Here is a 16,745-nt window from a genome sequence, read left to right as displayed (position 1 = left end):
CAAAACCACCTTGATCTTGGCGTTTGAAACATGGGGTAAGGGCATTGAGAAGGTCATCCACTTGACCTCTAGGTGCACCAACTTGGTGCCCTAATTTTAGCTCTATTGTTGGCGTCTGAAATGCCAGTTAAGGGGGTTGAAAATGCCATATACTTGACCTTAAGGGGGCACTAACTTGGTGCCCCAATTCTAGCTTGTCCTTGCCACCAACTTGACCTTCACGGGCACCAACTTGGTGCACTAATTTCAGCTTTATTGTTGGCATGTGAAACGCCAGTTAAGGGCGTTGAAAACGTGACCAACTTGACCTTTAGGGGCACCAAGTTGGTGCCCCATTTCCAGCTTTGTTGCTGGCATTTTAGACGCCAGTTAAGGGCGTTTTAGACGCCACTTGCTTGACCTCCAAGGGCACCAACTTGGTGCCCCAAAACTAGCTTGTCCTTGGCGTGTCTAACTTGATTTAGTGGTATCTAAAAGGCGGCCTACTTAACTTCTAGAGGGCACCAACTTGGTACCCCAAAACCACCTTGATCTTGGCGTTTGAGACGCCATTTACTCACCCTCTAGGGGGCCCCAACTTGGTGCCCTAATTCTAGCTTGATCTTGGCGTTTGAAATGCTAGTTAAGGGCGTTCAAAACGCCATTCACTCACCCTCCAGGGGCACCAACTTGGTGCCCCAATCTTGAGCTTACTCTTGGAATTTTAGACTTGAATTAGTGGCGTCTAAAATGCCATTTTTACATCCCATATTTGGTCTAAGGTTGGTGTTGCAAATGCCCTTAGCTGGCACCTAAAACGCCATTCATTTCACTCCCATGGAAGCAATTTTTGGCGTATTTTCTAGTGCCTAAAATGCCAACTTTGTGAAGCATTGGAGTCATCAAACGTCTTCGAAGGAAATTCTTCAAAATGACATGCAAAGTGTGTTACAAGTTGAGTCATGCTTTCTCTAAAAGCACACATTTGCTTATTTGTGAATTAAGGTGTCAAATTGCTTCGGAAGCCCAAGTTAACAAGCTCACAAGAAGTAAAAGTTGAAAATCCAATTGAAAATTGAACAATGTGGAAGGATTGAACTGAAAACGGGAAGGATGAAGGTTATAAATAGGGTCTTGGATAGCTTGTTTGGGGGGTTGGACACTTGAGATTACACACTTTACTTGTACTTTTCTTATTTCCCTTTTGTACTTCCAAGATCTATGAGTCACTAAACCCCAATTCATTAGGGGGAGGAGCTCCGTTTTGGTTGTTTAACTAGAATAACCCACTAATTAAAATTGCTTAATCTCACAATCCTCGTGGGATTGATCTCATTCTTTTGAGTTTTATTACTTGATACGACTCAATGCACTTGTTGGTAATTCTACAGATATTTGTTCTTCAAATCTGTATCAAGTTTTTGGTGCCGTTGGCAGGAATTGATATAGATTGGCAATGATTAAGTTAGTGGCTACCTAGATTAAACATTTTTTTCTTTTATTTGGTTACTTAGCTTAACTTTGATTTGCTTATTCTACTTTTACATTTGATATCATTCACTTGTTCATTGTATATAATTTCATCTTAGTTGTAGTATACTAACTATTTGATATTTTGCATCACCTACTAACCACACTCTGTCATAGAGTGACCATTTCCACTTTGATTTTTGGGTGTTTTGTGTATGCCAGGAGGTAGAAGAGGTGAATCAACTTCCTTTGATTCTGAACCCGAGAGAAATTTCTTGAGACTGAGAAGAGAAGCAAGGGGCAAGAGAGTAATTGGAGAGGAAGAAGAAGAGAATTCAGACCATGTCATGGAGAGAGAAATTCACAACCATGATGAAGAAGAGGGCAACAATTATGCTCAACAAATTAGAAGGACTTTGGGATCTTTCACTAATTCCAATCCTGGAAATTATGGAAGCAGCATTTTAACCCGCAATGTGCATGCAAATAACTTTGAGCTCAAACCTTAATTGATCACACTAGTTCAAAAAAAATTGTCAGTTTGGAAGAGGTGCCTAAGAAGACTCCAACCAACATTTATCCACCTTCTTGAGAATATGTGACATTGTTAAGACAAATGGGGTCGATCGAGATATCTATAAGTTGCTTCTATTTTCTTTCTCCCTAAGAAATAGATCATACCAATGGTTGGAGACTTTTCCTAAGGAGAGCATCACTACTTGGGATGATTTAGTTAACAAGTTCTGGACCAAATTCTTCCCCCCTCAAAGGATCATCAAGCTTAGAATCGAGGGTCAAACATTTAAGCAATTGGAGGAAGAGTCACTCTATGAAGCATGGGAAAGATACAAAGGACTCTTGAGGAAGTACCCACCTAATATGTTCACTGATTGGGTGCAACTGCAGATTTTCTATGAGGCCATAACACAAGTAGCAAGAAACTCATTAGATAACTCAGCAGGAGGGTCACTCCACATGAAAAAAACTCCCAAGAAACAATGGAACTCATTGAAATTGTGGCTAATAACCAATACTTCTACTCTTTGGAGAGAAACACGAATCCAAAGAAAGGAGTGTTAGAGCTTGATGTGGTCAATGCTATAATGGCTCAGAATAAACTCATGCAACAACAATTCCAACAACAAATGGAATTGGTGCACAATCGAATGGATGGAATGCAAGGAGTCACTGCCAATACATTACACCCAGCTCATGGTTCAATTGGAGTAAACCAAATTGAAGAGAATTATGAACCATTCAACTATAAGCAATCAAGCATGGAACAAGTCCACTTCATGAATAACACTTCTAAATCATCCCAAAATAATCCATATGCAGACATATTCAATCCAAGATGAAGGAACTACCCAAATTTTTTGTGGGAAGGAAAGCAAAACCAAGGAAAAAAGAGTGAAAATTCTAACAACAACAACTTCTGAAACATAAACACATTCAACCACCCATACTCTAGCCAAAACCAATTCAAAAGCTCACTAAATATCCATTTCCAGAACACTTCTCACAACCCTCAAAACACCTCACACATTCCCCAAAACAACTTTTTGATACCTCTATTTAATTCACAAAATACCCTTTCCAATGTCTCAAACAACTTTCATCAACCACCACCATACCCCACACAACCACAAGCACAACCACATCCAGATTTCCAGAGAATTTCTAATCTAGAGCTGATGATGGAAAAATTTGTGAAGAATCAAGAGGCATCAATAAGAAATCTAGAAAGACAAATGGGATAGATGGCTAAGTAACTTGCTGAGAGGCCAACAAATGCCTTCCCTAGTGACACACTCCCCAATCCGAAGGAAGAATACAAAGCTATACATTTGAGGAGTGATAAGACATTGGGGGGGAAGAAACCAAGGATGTTAGAAGGCAAGAAAAAGAGACAGAGGAGAGTGGTGAAGAAGAGAATAATAGGATCAATGATTCACAAGTTTCTACAAGGGAGAAAAAAATCCCTGAACCTCAACCACACAAAGAGAATGAAGAAATAAAACCATATATCCATAAACTTCCATATCCACAGAGGTTACACAAGGAAATGAGAGACCAGCTGTTCCCCAAGTTTTTGGAGATCTTTCGAAAACTCCAAATTAATATTCCACTAGCCGAAGCCTTGGAACAAATGTCCTTGTATGCTAAATTCCTCAAGAAACTCATTACCAAGAAAAGAAGCTGGAAAGAAAAGAAGACTGTGGTCCTTACTCAAGAATGTAGTGCCATAATCCAAAGAGGCCTACCCCCAAAACTCAAGGATCATGGGAAATTTCTCATCCCATGTTCCATTGAGAACATGACAATAAAGAAGGCACTATGTGATCTGGGTGCAAGCATAAACTTAATGCCCCTCTATATGATAAAAAAATTGCTCATAGAAGATGTCAAACCTGCAAGAATATCCTTACAACTTGCTGACAGATCCCTTAAGATCTCCAATGGAATGGTGGAGAACTTATTATTGAAGGTTGAAAAATTCATATTCCCTACTGATTTTGTGATTCTTGATGTGGAAGAAGAGGGAAGCAATTTAATCATATTAAGAAGACCCTTCCTAGCTACTGCTAGGGCTCTTTTTGATGTAGAGAAGGGTGAACTAGTCCTCGTGGTACATGATGATCAAATGGCTCTTAATGTCTTCAAAGCTATTTATGTGAGAATTTACGCCGGTTTAGAATTTTTCAATAGAAAAGAACTTCGTTACAAGCATAGTCCAAACCGACAATCAACCCTCAATCAAAGTTTAATTTTTTTTGTCACTTAAGTCAAACCAATAAAAACCAAGAGTATTTAAATCTCAGGTCGTCTCTCAAAGAAATTACAGGAAAGTGTGCATGTTATTGATTATGAAGTATTTTTGGGGTTTTGGAATGATGAGAAAGAAATGTAAATTGAACTAAGACAATTAAAGACACCAACTAAGAAAGGTCTTGGAAAGGGTTGAGAATTGAAATTTCTATCCTCATTATCATCCTCAATTGTGATGGTGAATGTATTTTACTCTCACTTAGTTTTTCTCTAACAATTGAAAGAAAGTCAAGTGAGCAAAATTAACTCTAGTCCACAAGTCGTAATGAAAGATTAGCTTTGGTGGAATTCAATCCAACTAGCAATCCTTAATCACTAATCAATATTAAATTGTGATATTTCAAGAGTCTCCAAGTTATCAACCCAAGCCAAGAATACAAAATTCTACTCTAAAACCAATTCAAGCATTTCATCAAACACCTAATGTGCATAAAAATAAAGCATGGTAAATTTCATGGATTAGTAAAATCTACAACTACCCAATGCAAGAAAACAATAATAACAACTAAATTAAACAACAAACTAAGAAAACATAAAACATTAAATTGCATGAAAGAAAATTAAAATCCAACAAGAGTTCATGAAAGTGAAAATGACAACATAAAGAAATTAACAAGAGAAACTAAGAATATTAAGACAATAGAACAAGGAAATGTAAAAAGGAATTAAACTAAAGCAAGAATTAAAACTTAGAGAGAAGTTAGAGCTTCTCTTTCTAGAATTCTAACCTAAAATATGGCTAAAATTAAATTATGACTACTTGATTCATTCTCCTTCAATCCTTGGGTTCAATAGCATCAGAAATGAGTTAGATTGGGCCCAAAATGAGCTAAAAATTGCGGATCACATTTTGCATTAAGTGAGTCACGCACTGCATGTCATGCGTATGCTTGAGGCACGCGTATGCATCACTTAACTCCATGTCCACTATGGAGAATTGTATATCATCTTGAAGCCCCGGATGTTAGCTTTCTAATGCTACTAGAACTGCCTCATTTGGATCTCTATATCTCAATTTATGATTGATTTGGTACGAAGAGGTCAGGATTGACAACTTAGCAATTCCTTAATTTCTTCATGAATTCTCCACTTTACATGCTTTTTCTTCACTTCTTTAATCAAATCTTTACCTTCTAAGCCTGAAATCACTAAACAAACACATCAAGGTGTTGAATGGAATTAAAAGTGAATCAAATTTGGCAAATTAAATGCCTAAAAAGTATGTTTTCACACTTAAGCACAATTTAGGAAGAAATCACAAAACCATACTATTTTAGTGAATAAATGTGGGAAAAGTTGATAAAATCCACCAAATTCAATACAAGATAAACCATAAAATTGTGGTTTATCAATCTCTCCACACTTAAACAATACATGTCCTCATGCTAAACCCAAGAAAGAAAAGAAAGGGGTATTAACATTTATTCAAAGTAAACTACCTATATGCAATCTATCTACATGAATGCAACTATTTAGTCAAAATAAATCAATTTCCAAGAAAGCATATATGAACATAAGGGCTAAGGCAATAACAATCAAATCAAATCCACAACTGAATTGAGTTCTAGAAAAGAATTTATAAACTTGCAAGATAAGAGATGATCATAAGTGAAAACATATAATTGAGCAATCGAACCCCTCGTTGGATGTGTATAAGCTCTAATTGCTCAAGTGTTTAGGGTTGATCCACTCAACTCTCTTCTAATCATGCTTTTTAAGATTTATTCTTCTTCTAACAATCAACAATTATTCAATGCATGCATACAAATATCACGAAGACTTTTCAAGGGTTGTAATGGGGCTAGGGTAAGGTAAGGATGTATATGGTCAAGTGAGCTTGAAATTTGAATCTTTGATTAACTTAAACTTTCACCTAACACATATAACAACCTATACAATTCAAATGCAAACCTAACTACTTATTCACATTTTTCACTTTTTCACATACTCATGCATTCTTTTCAATTCACATCCCATATGCATTATTTTTATTACTTTTCTTTAGGGCATTTTGTCCTCTTTTAATTGCTTTCTTTTTCTCTTTTTCTTTTTCTTTTCCTTCTTTTTATTTTTCTTTTTTTTCTTTTCACAATAAAATAGATACAAAAATATCAATGCATATAGTTTAAACATTTAATGCATGAGTATGTACCTAATTCCCAAGATTTTCAACAAAACTACAAAATACACTTTTATCTCAACCAATATAACTTCCCCACACTTGAATTATACACACTCTCACTAGCCTAAGCTAATCAAAAATCTAAATTAAGGACATTTATTATTTTTCGCTTAGAGTTAGTGGTGTGTTAAAATTAAGAACAAAAGGGATTACAATAGGTTCAAAATTAGTTAACAATGGTAGATAAAAGGGTATGGCCATTTGCATAAGTGAGCTCAAATGAAATAAAGGCCTCAATCATATAAATACATTCATACACCAAATAATGGACATAAAGAATCAAACAAATTAAAGAGTACAATCATAGAGAGAGAATAACACACAAGAAGAAAAATAGTGGTTATATAATGTAACAACACAATTGGCTAAAAAACTCACAAGCTTATGTGTTATTAGCTCAAAAACATGTTCCACAATATATAAATCATGCAAGCTTCAATGAAAAATATTTTAACTCAAATCAATTGGAATGCTGTATAGAGAATATTTTTCTTGAAAAATTTCATTATTTTAACTAAGCTTATTATATATATGCATATATGAAAAGAAATTCAATCAATTAAGAAAAATATAAAGAGAGCTCTAAAATATATACAAGCCAATAAAAATGCAACTAAGGATTTCAAAAAATGTGAAAGTGTTTGGGATTAGAACTTTTCACCCAAGATTGGCCGATTGGTCGGATGACCTCCCCACACTTAAAAGGTTGCACTGTCCTCGGTGCATTCCAAGATGAGCAAGGGGGTACGGTGACTACACGGGCTGCCACCTCAGCTGGTAGATCAACCGGGTGCTGTATGTTCTTTCTTCCACTTCTGTTTTTGCTTATGGTGAATTATCCTGCAAGATAGAAAACAGGATAGTAAGACAAGTAAATGCAAAAGTAAGGAAGCATATATTATTGGAATGATATAATGATCACTAAAATGAAGTGAGTTAATCAGTGTGTGACATGAATGAAAACAAGTGTGTGAATTTTAAGTTGCGCGTGGTCTAGAACGCACACACTAGCATAAAAAGTTATGTCACAATTACACAAAAGAAGTATGAACTTCACCCATTTTAGCGTGCTTAAGATACTTTAAAGGAAACTTGTTGGTTAAGACAAACAAACAAGCAATAAAGAAGCATAAAAGCATTCAAGCAATAATCAAGCAATTGTGAAATGGATAATGAATGGACATTGGTTAATGTGCAAGGGAACATAATGAACTAAAGAAAATATGGAACTCGCACATCAATCAATGATACAACTTGAAGTTTATTTCACATCACCTAATTGACATAGAAGATAGAACATGGGTGCTATGCAACTTAGAAAAATAGAGAAATAGAGGTGAAAATCAATCACATAGCAAGCATAGTTCACAAAGCTTAAAAAGCTCATAAAGATGTCACTAGGTAAGCTTACAATCTAAATTCACAATTCCTCAATCTTAATGCATGAACTAGGTGACATAAATAAAGATCAATCATAAACAAGTATCACCTAACAAAAAATGCATTGAATAGAAGTAATTGCCTAATGATAGATAATGAAATCAAATCACATGGTGGCTGGTGCACGAAATTGTGATTCACACTTTTCACAACTCCGCACAACTAACCAGCAAGTGCACTGGGTCGTCCAAGTAATACCTTACGTGAGTAAGGGTTGATCCCACGGAGATTGTCGGCTTGAAGCAAGCTATGGTCATCTTGTAAATCTCAGTCAGGCGGATTCAAATGGTTATGAGTTTTGATAATTAAAAGATAAATAAAACATAAAATAAAATAGAGGTACTTATGTGATTCATTGGTGGGAATTTCAGATAAGCATTTGGAGATGCTTTGTTGCTTCTGAACCTTTGCTTTCCTATTGTCTTCTTCCAACCATGCGTGCTCCCTTCTATGGCAAGTTGTATGATCCTCTCGGATGAAAAATACCAGGTACGATCTCTGCACGGCTAATCAACTGTCGGATTTCTCGTCTCGGATGAAAAATACCAAGTACAGCTACTGCACGGCTAATCATCTATCGGTTCCCGCTAGCGTCAGAATAGGACCCTTGTCCTTTTGCACACTGTCACTGTGCCCAACATTCGCAAGTTTGAAGCTTGTCACAGTCATCCCTTTCCAGATCCTACTCGGAATACCACAGACAGGGTTTAGACTTTCCGGATCTCAGGAATGGCTGCCAATGGTTCTAGCCTATACCACAAAGATACTAATCTCACGGACTCGGTCCGTGTATTAGATACCCAAGAGAATATACTCCGGCTGGCATCCAATAACTACGTTGAACATCATGTAGACCACTTTGTGGTTGTCAGGCACGCGGATCTTGGCTAAGTGAGTAACGAAGATTGGGTGATTGTCACGGGTCACCCCTTCATTCTGACTTAACTGAATTAAGTACGAGAGTATATCTTGGAGAAGAAGTAGGCATGAATTGAAAGAGAAACAATAGTACTTGCATTAATTCATGAAGAACAGTAGAGCTCCATACCTTAATCTATGGGGTGTAGAAACTCCACTGTTGAAAATACATAAGAGAAGGAGGTCTAGGCATGGCTGAATGGCCAGCCCCCAAATCGTGAACAATAGATGATAAAGTCTGTCAAAAGATTCGAATACAATAGTAAAAAGTGTTATTTATACTAAACTAGTAACTTAGGTTTACAGAAAATGAGTAACTAAGTGCAGATAGTGCAGAAATTCACTTTCGGGGCCCACTTGGTGTGTGCTTGGGCTGAGCATTGAAGCTTTCACATGCATAGGCCACTCTTGGAGTTAAACGCCAGCTTGGGTACCAGTTTGGGCGTTTAACTCCAGTTCTGGTGCCAGTTCTGGCATTTTAGTCTAGAAAAGGGTCTTAGGTGGGCGTTTGAATGCCAGTTTGGGCCATCAAATCTCGAGCAAAGTATGGACTATTATATGTTGCTGGAAAGCCCAAGATGTTTACTTTCCAACGCAATTTAGAGCGCACCAATTGGGCTTCTGTAGCTCCAGAAAATCCATTTCGAGTGCCGGAGGGTCAGAATCCAACAATATTTGCAGTCCTTTTTCAGCCTCTGAATCAGATTTTTGCTCAGGTCCCTCAATTTCATCCAGAAAATACCTGAAATCACAGAAAAACACACAAACTCATAGTAAAGTCCAGAAATATGATTTTTTCATAAAAACTAATAAAAATATAATAAAAAGTAACTAAAACATACTAAAAACTATGTAAAAATAATGCCAAAAAGGGTATAAATTATCCGCTCATCAGTGGCCAAAACATGCAATTCAAAAGATTTAGAGTGCTTTGAAGGTAATTCACAAGTACTTGGTATTCATAAATGTTAAGGAAAAAAAATTCCATACCAAGTAACAAAATATAACCTCAATAAATAAATCCAATAATAAATATTCTTGACAATGATGCTAAAATAGCAACATGTCAGTAATTAGCAGCAATATCTCATTACAATCAGCAAATTAAATCAATAATCCAATACTTATCCACTAAAATAGAAAATTGATAAACCACAAATTTATGATTTTTCTTGTATTGAATTTGGTAGAATTTATCAACTTTTTCCATATTTATTCAATGAAATTGTATGGTTTTATGAATCTCTCCTAATTTGTGCTTAATAATGAAACATGCTTTTTAGGCCCTAAAATTAATAAATTTAATTTACTTTAATTCCATTCGATGCCTTGATATGTTTGTTTAGTGATTTCAGGCTTAGGAGGCAAGGATTGGATTGAAGAAGTGAAGAAAAAGCATGTAAAAGTGAAGAATTCATGAAGAAATGAAGTTTGAAAATTTTCCCAGTTTTGTATATGCGTTACCCACGCGTACACGTGACATGCAGCACATGACCTCATTAAATGCAAAACGCTGGCAGCGAATTCTGGGCTTCCAAAATCCAATTCAACTCATTTCTAAAGCTATTTCAAGCCTAATTCAAGAGAAACACAAGGGGGGAGTGATAAACCACTATTTTATGGTTTATCTTGTGCTCAATTGAGTGGATTTTATCAATCTTTCATACACTTGTTCATACAAAATGCATGTTTTACATTCTCCTTCCTAATTTTGTGCTATAATTGAAAACATGCTTCTTTGGGCTTTAAATTTGCTATATTTAATCCTCTCTTTATACCATTCGATGCCGTGATATGTTTGTTAAGTATTTTCAGAGATTACAGGGCAGGAATGGCTCAGAGGATGGAAAGGAAGCATGCAAAAGTGGAAGGAATACAAGAAGTTGAAGGAACTGCAAAGCTGTCAGCCAGACCCTCTCGCACTAAAATGGTCATAACTTGAACTACAGAGGTCCAAATCATGCGGTTCTAGTTGCGTTGGAAAGATAACGTCCGGGGCTTCGTAACAATATATAATTTGTCATAGCTGCTCCAAATCCAGATGACGCAAACGCGTGGATCACGCGGATGCGTGACCTTGTAAAAACACAATCCGCGCAAACGCGTGGATGACGCTTCCGCGTCACTTTGCAGCGACCTGTACGTACCAAAAATCGCTGGGATGATTTCTGGACTGTTTCTGGCCCAGTTTTCGGCTAAGAAAACACAGATTAGAGGCTATAAAGTGGGGGAATCCATTCATTCATGAATCAAGCTTTAATATACACAATTTTAGGTTTTAGATGTAGTTTTAGAGAGAGAGAGAGGTTCTCTCCTCTCTCTTAGGATTTAGGATTAGGATTTCTCTTATTTTAGGATTGCTTCTACAATCACAGGTTCAAAGTTCCTTTAATTTATTTTCTGATTTTATTTATTCCAATGCTTTTACTTGTTAATGTTCCTAAATTGGCTTATGAACCTTTTCATGTTAAGATTTGAATATTCTATTTAATATTATTTGAGGTATTTCAGACTTATGATTGCTTTCTTTAATTTATGTATCCAAATTATTTTCATTCAAGTAGATTTTTTCCCTTTTGGCTTTGGTTGAGTAATTAGCAACACTTGAGTTATGAAACTCAGCTGTTGATTGAAATTGGAATTCTCTGCTATTTAATTTGTACTCCAATAACTCTAGTCTTTCCATAGGAGTTGACTAGGACCTGAGGATCAAATATATTTGTCCACTTAACTTTCCTTTGTTTAGCAAGGGTTAATTAAAAGTGGGAGCAGAATCCAATTCTCTTCACACCTGATAAGGATAACTAGGATAGGACGTCCAGTTCTTATACCTTGCCAAGAGATTTTATTATTATTAATTTGTTTTTCCTGTCATTTAAATTACTTGTTCCTTATTTTAAAAAACCCAAAAACATATCTTTTTACATAACCAATAATAAATCATACCTCCCTGCAATTCCTTGAGAAGACGACCCGAGGTTTAAATATTTTGGTTATAAATTTCATTGGATTTTGTTACTTGTGACAACCAAAACTTTTGTAAGAAAGGAATTCTTGTCGGTCTAGAAGCTATACTTACAACGGGAATTTAATTGTGAAAATTCTAGATCGTGCGAGAGTTTCGTTCACTTTTACTCATAACCAATAATAAATCATACTGCCCTGCAACTCCTTGAGAAGACGACCCGAGGTTTAAATACTTCGATTATAAATTTTTATTGGGTTTTGTTACTTGTGACAACCAAACTTTTGTAAGCTAACTTATAATGGGAATTTATTTGTGAAAATTCTAGATCGCGCGAGAGTTTCGCTCTTTCAAAATGGTGCAAACGTGTGCCTTATTATTGGTTATTGTAAATATTTACTTTTAAATTGATTTTTTCGAAAAAAAATTTCAGATTTTTATTTTAAAATTTTTTATCTTATCTTATCTTAGTTTTAAATTTCAAAATTCAAATCTTTTTCAAAAATCATATCTTTTTCAAAATCTTATCTTATCTTATTTCAAAATCAAATTTCAAATTTCAATATTTAAATTCAAAAATTCAAAATTCAAAATTAAAAAATTTAAATTTAAAATTTTATAAATCAAACCTTTTCAAAATTTAAATCTTTTTTCAAATCTTTATCTTATATTGTTGACTTTTTCAAAATTCAAATTTCAAATTTCAAAATTCAATTTTCAAAATTTAAAATTCAAAATTTAATTTTCAAATTCAAAAAAAATTAAATTTCAAATATTTTAAAATCAAATATTTTTAAAATATTTTTCAAACATTTTTTCTTATTTTATTTTATTTTATTTTATTTTCCTTTGCTTGTTTATTTATTTTTATTTTTTAATTTTTATTAGTTACTATGAGTTCTCACCCCCGTCACTTTGAGTTTGGTTCTAATGTTGTTGAAATGAATGGAAGCTATAACAGGAACATGCATCAAGGTCAAAACAATCAGAGATGGAAGGAGCCACGAGGATCTGATCAACCCTTTAGGCAACAACACCCTCCAAGATACCATGGACCACGACCATTCCACAATGCATGCCAAGACAATAATTATGGTGGACCTTCTCGTAACAACCAACCCCCATCAATTTACTATGGTCAAAATCCATTCCGAGGTGCATACCAAGATGATAGATATGGTGGACCCCTTGTAATTACCGACAAGCCCATCATATGCCTATGAACCACCCCCAACACAGCTTTGAACCACCACACTCAAAAGCCAACTATAACACCCTAACTACCAAAGCTCACGCTTCCGGCTGCACGACTCTGATAGCTCGGACATTACGACGACAGTTATACTATTTAATACTAAAATATGAGTCTGTTTAAAACTTTAAAATGCAATACCGCTCTAAGAATACTTTTGCTATACAACGTACATCCATACATTCAATACACTTACAACAACTCATAAAGAGTACATCCATAGATATACACATATATATAAATAATATTACAAGCATTACCCAATACAATTCCTATCCCTCTTACAGAACATATCAAGATAAAGGCGAGGGTATAAATAATAGTCTAAAGCAATACAGAGCATTTCAACAACTAAATAAAATCTTCGTAACTTCTGCACCCATATCCTGAAAGGGGAAAAATGTAAGGGGGGTGAGAACATCATCCTCGAAAGGGTTCTCAGTAGATGGTTTTTGGGAATTACTGTAATAGGATACGTGAAGATAATCGCACCAGTGATTAATAACCGTCTTATGCCTCTTTTCAAAAACAACGGTTTACAATAAAAGTAAAGTCGGAAATCTTTTCTAAAAGAAGAACCGTTCAATTTTCAAAAACTCAAAAGCCTTTCAAAACGGTTTATCTATGCGGAACCAAAATAGCCTTTCATATTTTATTCCAAACCAGAAACACAAAACCGAAATCAACCATCAGTTCATCTCATTCTAACCACGGCCCTAGGCCCAAACAATCCAACAACAACCAATCACCACAGTCCAACAGAGTCCCAGTAGTAAACACAAATAGGAAGATGCAAGCACAAACAAACAGTTATTGCAAGTAGAACAGTTAGCAATTAATCACATAGGCAAACCAAGTATAATATGCACACCCAAACAATGTCACATAAATGCATATGATGCATGCCTGTCCCTAGTGGCTGATGATATCATCTGTCGGTTATATAGCCAACCCGACACGTCCTGGTAGCTAACCATGGACAAAAACACCCATCGCGGAGCAAGTAGGTTTGAGCTACAACCCCATTGCTACTACCCGCTCAACCCAGAGCCAGTGGAATAACCACTACTGCGGTTACTACCCAGGCGGGTGTTTAAAAGCTCAACCTGGAGCGAGTGGAATCACCACTACTACCGCTACTACCCAGGCGTCACAGTCTCTAACCTGGAGCAAGTGAGACGAACCACAACCCTTGCTACTACCCAGGTATCTCAAGCATATATTCATTCAGTCCCAGCCATGGATCAACATCCATCTCAGCCATCAGGCTTAAATTCATAATTCATAGTCAGCCATACGGCCCATAACTCATTCGGCAATCAGCCATAAATCAATATCATACACAGCCATTCCGGCTCACGGTTCAATCCAGAACCAGCCAATATTCATAATCATACACAACCATTCCGGCCCATAACAAAACAGCACTTCCACCATCCAACATCATCAAATTCATAAAACCGGCATTTAAGCCATAAATCACTTTTTCTCAAATCGCTTCACTTTGAAATCAAGTTTCAACTCTTTTCAGCCTTGGTTTCAGAAATCTCGTTTCTCAAATCATCTCAGGCTCATAAGCCAAATTTACTCAAAGTGAGTTCCCTTTTTAAAACAAAGCCACTCTCGGCATTCTCTTTCCAAAACTTCCAAAACCATGGCAAGTTAAGGATTTATTTCAAAGTATTCAAAATCACCCATACAACAATGAGATTTTATAACAAAAGTTTCTCGGCAGAGTCCCAAGTCTTTAGGGAAGGACAACCTATATCAATTCCTTAAAATTCATTGAAACTCTTAAAATCATGGATTCTCGGTTCAAGTAAATAAAACTGAATTTATTATGAAACTGACCATACAAAATCACAAGTTCCAACCCGGTCCAAAAATCAACTCATTTGAAAAAGAATCGGTTCATTTGAATCAAACCACTTTCAGGTTTCTTTTTGGAACCCATTTTTCTAACTCTTCCAAAATGCCTCAAACTTAATTACTCAATCAAAAGTTTAGATTCCTTTGAAATCACTAAAAGCTCCTTTTTATATTGAAATCAATATTAGAGCATCATTCTTTCCTTCAGTGATTCAAACGGTAAAAATCGTTCATTTCTAAATAAGTCAAAATCAAGGCATAAGGTTCTCAAATCCAATCCTTTTTAAATAACTTTTTAAACAAGACTAGGATTTTGTAGAAATTTCGGCAGCACCTCCCCTAAAACTTGGACTTTTGCCACCCGGTTCGGGTCCCAACTAAACCGTTTCTCATTCCTTTTCAACAGCTCAAAACCAGAAATAAATTCAAAGCAAGTTAAATCCAACAGTCGCCTCAGTGGCATATCTCAAGAAAACCATTTCAAAGTCAACTCAATATCAACCGATTTAACTCATTTCCAAAGCTTTAAAGAAACGGTTCAGTAACAAATCATTTGTCCAAGATCAAGTCAATTAAAGTAAACCAGGCTGAAATTAAAAGTGCATTTGACTTTTCATATCATCAAATAATTGACTCAAATCAAATCAATCATCAACGGATTAAACTCAGATTTCAAATCTTTAAAGAATCACTTCAAAACATTACATTTCACAAAGCCACACAATAATTCAGCCAAACAAACATCCCTAATCATTCGAGTCAATCAAATAATACATAAGGCAGATACAATCACTAAATACACCATATCTCACATCAGTATCCATATGTAATAATTCCAATAATAAATTATAGTTTTCGGAAAGCGCCCCTACCTCAAAACGCAAATTCCATAACTCAAACGCGTCACAGAGTCCTTTCCGCCTCAACCCGAAATCCTCAACAACCGCAACCTCAGCTTCAAGCCACATCCGGAATAACCATAGTGACACTAATCGCAACATAGAATAATCAGGACTCGACCCAGCGACACTATTTGAAACATAATTTCATACCGGAATAACAACACGAAGCAGCTGCGATTTCGAACCGGCGGCAGCAACAACTCCAGCGGCGGCCAGAAACTCCGGTGGATCAACTAGAAAAACCGCACAGCATCAAAACCATCTCGAAAACCAAAAAGGCAAAAACCTCAAATGAAACCCTTACCGGCAACTTTTCCGGCGACGGCAGAAGTAGCCAAAACCTCTGGTGGTGGTTCCGGTGGCCTCAGAACTCCGGCAGCGGCACTGTCAGACTCCGATGGTGTTTCAGGGTAGCTCCGGTGGCAGAAAGGTTTTCTGGCGACCATACACAGCAGACCCCCAACCACACCAGCAACTAGGAGACCGGCGGCCATGGCGGCAGACTCTGACGGCACGGCAGCAAGGGCGGTGGAACTACCCACGGCGACGGGGATACCCTCAACCACAACCGTGGCAGCAGCGGCGATGGAAGGGCAGCGTTGCTTCCTCACGACTCATCCCTTTCCCTCTTCTCTGTTCGCAGCTTCAACGGCGGCGGCAAGGGACGGGTTCGACGGCGGCGACGAGACGGGCTGGTCGGCGACGAGGAGGACGGCGGCCCCACGCTCGGCGATGGTGGCAGGCGGCGATGGCTTCCCCGCAGTGGCTCCCTTTCGCGCATCTCCTTTCTTCCTGTGCGCGAGTTTAGCGGCGGCGAGACAGAGAGGCGCGACGCTCTTCCCCCTCCTCGGTCAGACGACGGCGGCAGTGAGACCAGCACGCCAGCGCATGTCTTCCTCTCCTCCTCCCTTCTTCTGTGACTCAGTCTCCATTTCTCTC

At 37.0% G+C, this 16,745-nt stretch overlaps 1 protein-coding gene across 1 annotated transcript; it reads right to left on the bottom strand.

Moving 5' to 3' along the window:
• Window positions 1-15,950: 15,950 nt before the first annotated feature.
• Window positions 15,951-16,300, bottom strand: LOC148545569 (uncharacterized). The gene is made up of 2 exons (XM_088499065.1): window positions 16,111-16,300; window positions 15,951-16,039 (listed from the first exon to the last, which is right to left on the bottom strand). The coding sequence occupies exons 1-2, from the start codon at window positions 16,298-16,300 to the stop codon at window positions 15,951-15,953; spliced, it is 279 nt and encodes a 92-aa protein (XP_088355191.1).
• Window positions 16,301-16,745: the final 445 nt, after the last annotated feature.

This window comes from Arachis ipaensis, chromosome B9 (assembly GCF_059453495.1).
Source record: "Arachis ipaensis isolate K30076 ecotype BB chromosome B9, ASM5945349v1, whole genome shotgun sequence".
NCBI lineage: Eukaryota > Viridiplantae > Streptophyta > Magnoliopsida > Fabales > Fabaceae > Arachis > Arachis ipaensis.
The sequence above is the reverse complement of the archived record's forward strand: the minus strand, read 5'-3'. Positions and strand labels throughout refer to the sequence as shown.